This window comes from Sinocyclocheilus rhinocerous, unplaced genomic scaffold, assembly GCF_001515625.1.
Source record: "Sinocyclocheilus rhinocerous isolate Xijiao unplaced genomic scaffold, SAMN03320098_v1.1 scaffold1519, whole genome shotgun sequence".
Lineage (NCBI taxonomy): Eukaryota > Metazoa > Chordata > Actinopteri > Cypriniformes > Cyprinidae > Sinocyclocheilus > Sinocyclocheilus rhinocerous.
Genome location: NW_015633251.1, coordinates 170,466 through 171,822, shown reverse-complemented (window position 1 = coordinate 171,822; position 1,357 = coordinate 170,466). Strand labels below are relative to the sequence as shown.

At 41.7% G+C, this 1,357-nt stretch overlaps 1 protein-coding gene across 1 annotated transcript in view; it reads left to right on the top strand.

Moving 5' to 3' along the window:
- The window catches only part of LOC107744002 (limbin), a 27,683-nt gene that overhangs the window by 17,437 nt on the left and 8,889 nt on the right, over nt 1-1,357 (top strand). Inside the window, exon 12 of the mRNA XM_016557462.1 lies at nt 979-1,123. Within this exon, the coding sequence (XP_016412948.1) occupies nt 979-1,123 (145 nt within the window). The remainder of the gene's footprint in view (nt 1-978; nt 1,124-1,357) is intronic.

Genomic DNA, 1,357 nt, shown 5'->3' with positions numbered 1-1,357 from the left:
CACCATCACACACACTACATACCACACCATCACACACGCACTACATACCTCACCATCACACGCACTACATACCTCACCATCACACACGCACACTACATACCACACCACCACACACTCACACTACATATCACACCATCACACACACTACATACCACACCATCACACACGCACTACATACCACACCATCACACACGCACTACATACCACACCATCACACACACTACAATGCCACAGAATGCCAGCAAACAGCACTCCCTTTATTATCACTAAAAGCTGACATCTCAGTTCATCTCGATCTCATAAAGCTCTGTTATAACACAACAAACATATGATAAATTAATCTTTCACAATGTCTTCACTTTGTTTGTTAAAATGAGAGAATTCGTGAGCACACAATTTCAGCACTGCTGTGAGTGGATTCTAACTTAATCGCCTCTGATTGGCCATTGCGTTCCAGAAATCAACAGCTGAGTCTGATTGGCTACATTTGTGCAAACGCTTTAAACAGTGTTATAAATAGAAACTGCCTATGCTTGCGCATGTTAATCATTTAATATTAGTTGTTCTTTTTGCTTTTGTGCAACAGATAAATAACAATTTATATGTTGTTAGACATTTTATGTTTAGATATTTCTATTTTGCGGGAGTCCTGCGAATCATTTTATTCTCCCGCATCCTGCACACACACTAGTCTCTTCCCACCCGCACCCGCCCATCAAGAGTTGTCCCGCGCCGCACCCTGTTGCGTTGGGTCCCGCGAGTCCGGCGGTACTCCCGCGGGGTACATACCACACCATCACATACTACATACTTCATCACACATTAGCTGTGCTGTACTGCAGCATAGTAAATTCTGAACTTCATGTGATCTACAATATTACTGTACTCTCATCGCTCGTGTCTCGCCATACATATTTTTCTTTCTTTTAGAACAGATATTTATTGTGTGTGTGTGTGTGTGTGTGTGTGTGTGTATAGGGAGTGTGGTTTCTCCCAACAGTGTTCTGATGTTCATTTGGAGATTCTGCGGGTCAAACAGAATTTAGAAGAAAGCATGAGTCGTGAGCGCAGCGCCATCCGCTGTGACATCATCAAGAAGAGACGGCAGCTGCTGTCTGAGAAGGTGTGTGTGTGTGTGTGTGTTTGAGCTGTGTTAAGGTATAAACCTGTAAAGTCTGACATTAAATAAGAGGCTCATAAAGCATGATATAGTGAGAATATGATGAAAAACACCTCCAATTGAGCAAGAAAATGCTATTTGATGCAGTTTGATGGAATTCTGATGCTTGTAATGTAAATCAATGAGATCTTTATAACAGTACAGCAGATACTGACATGAAATGATCTAAATATCAGT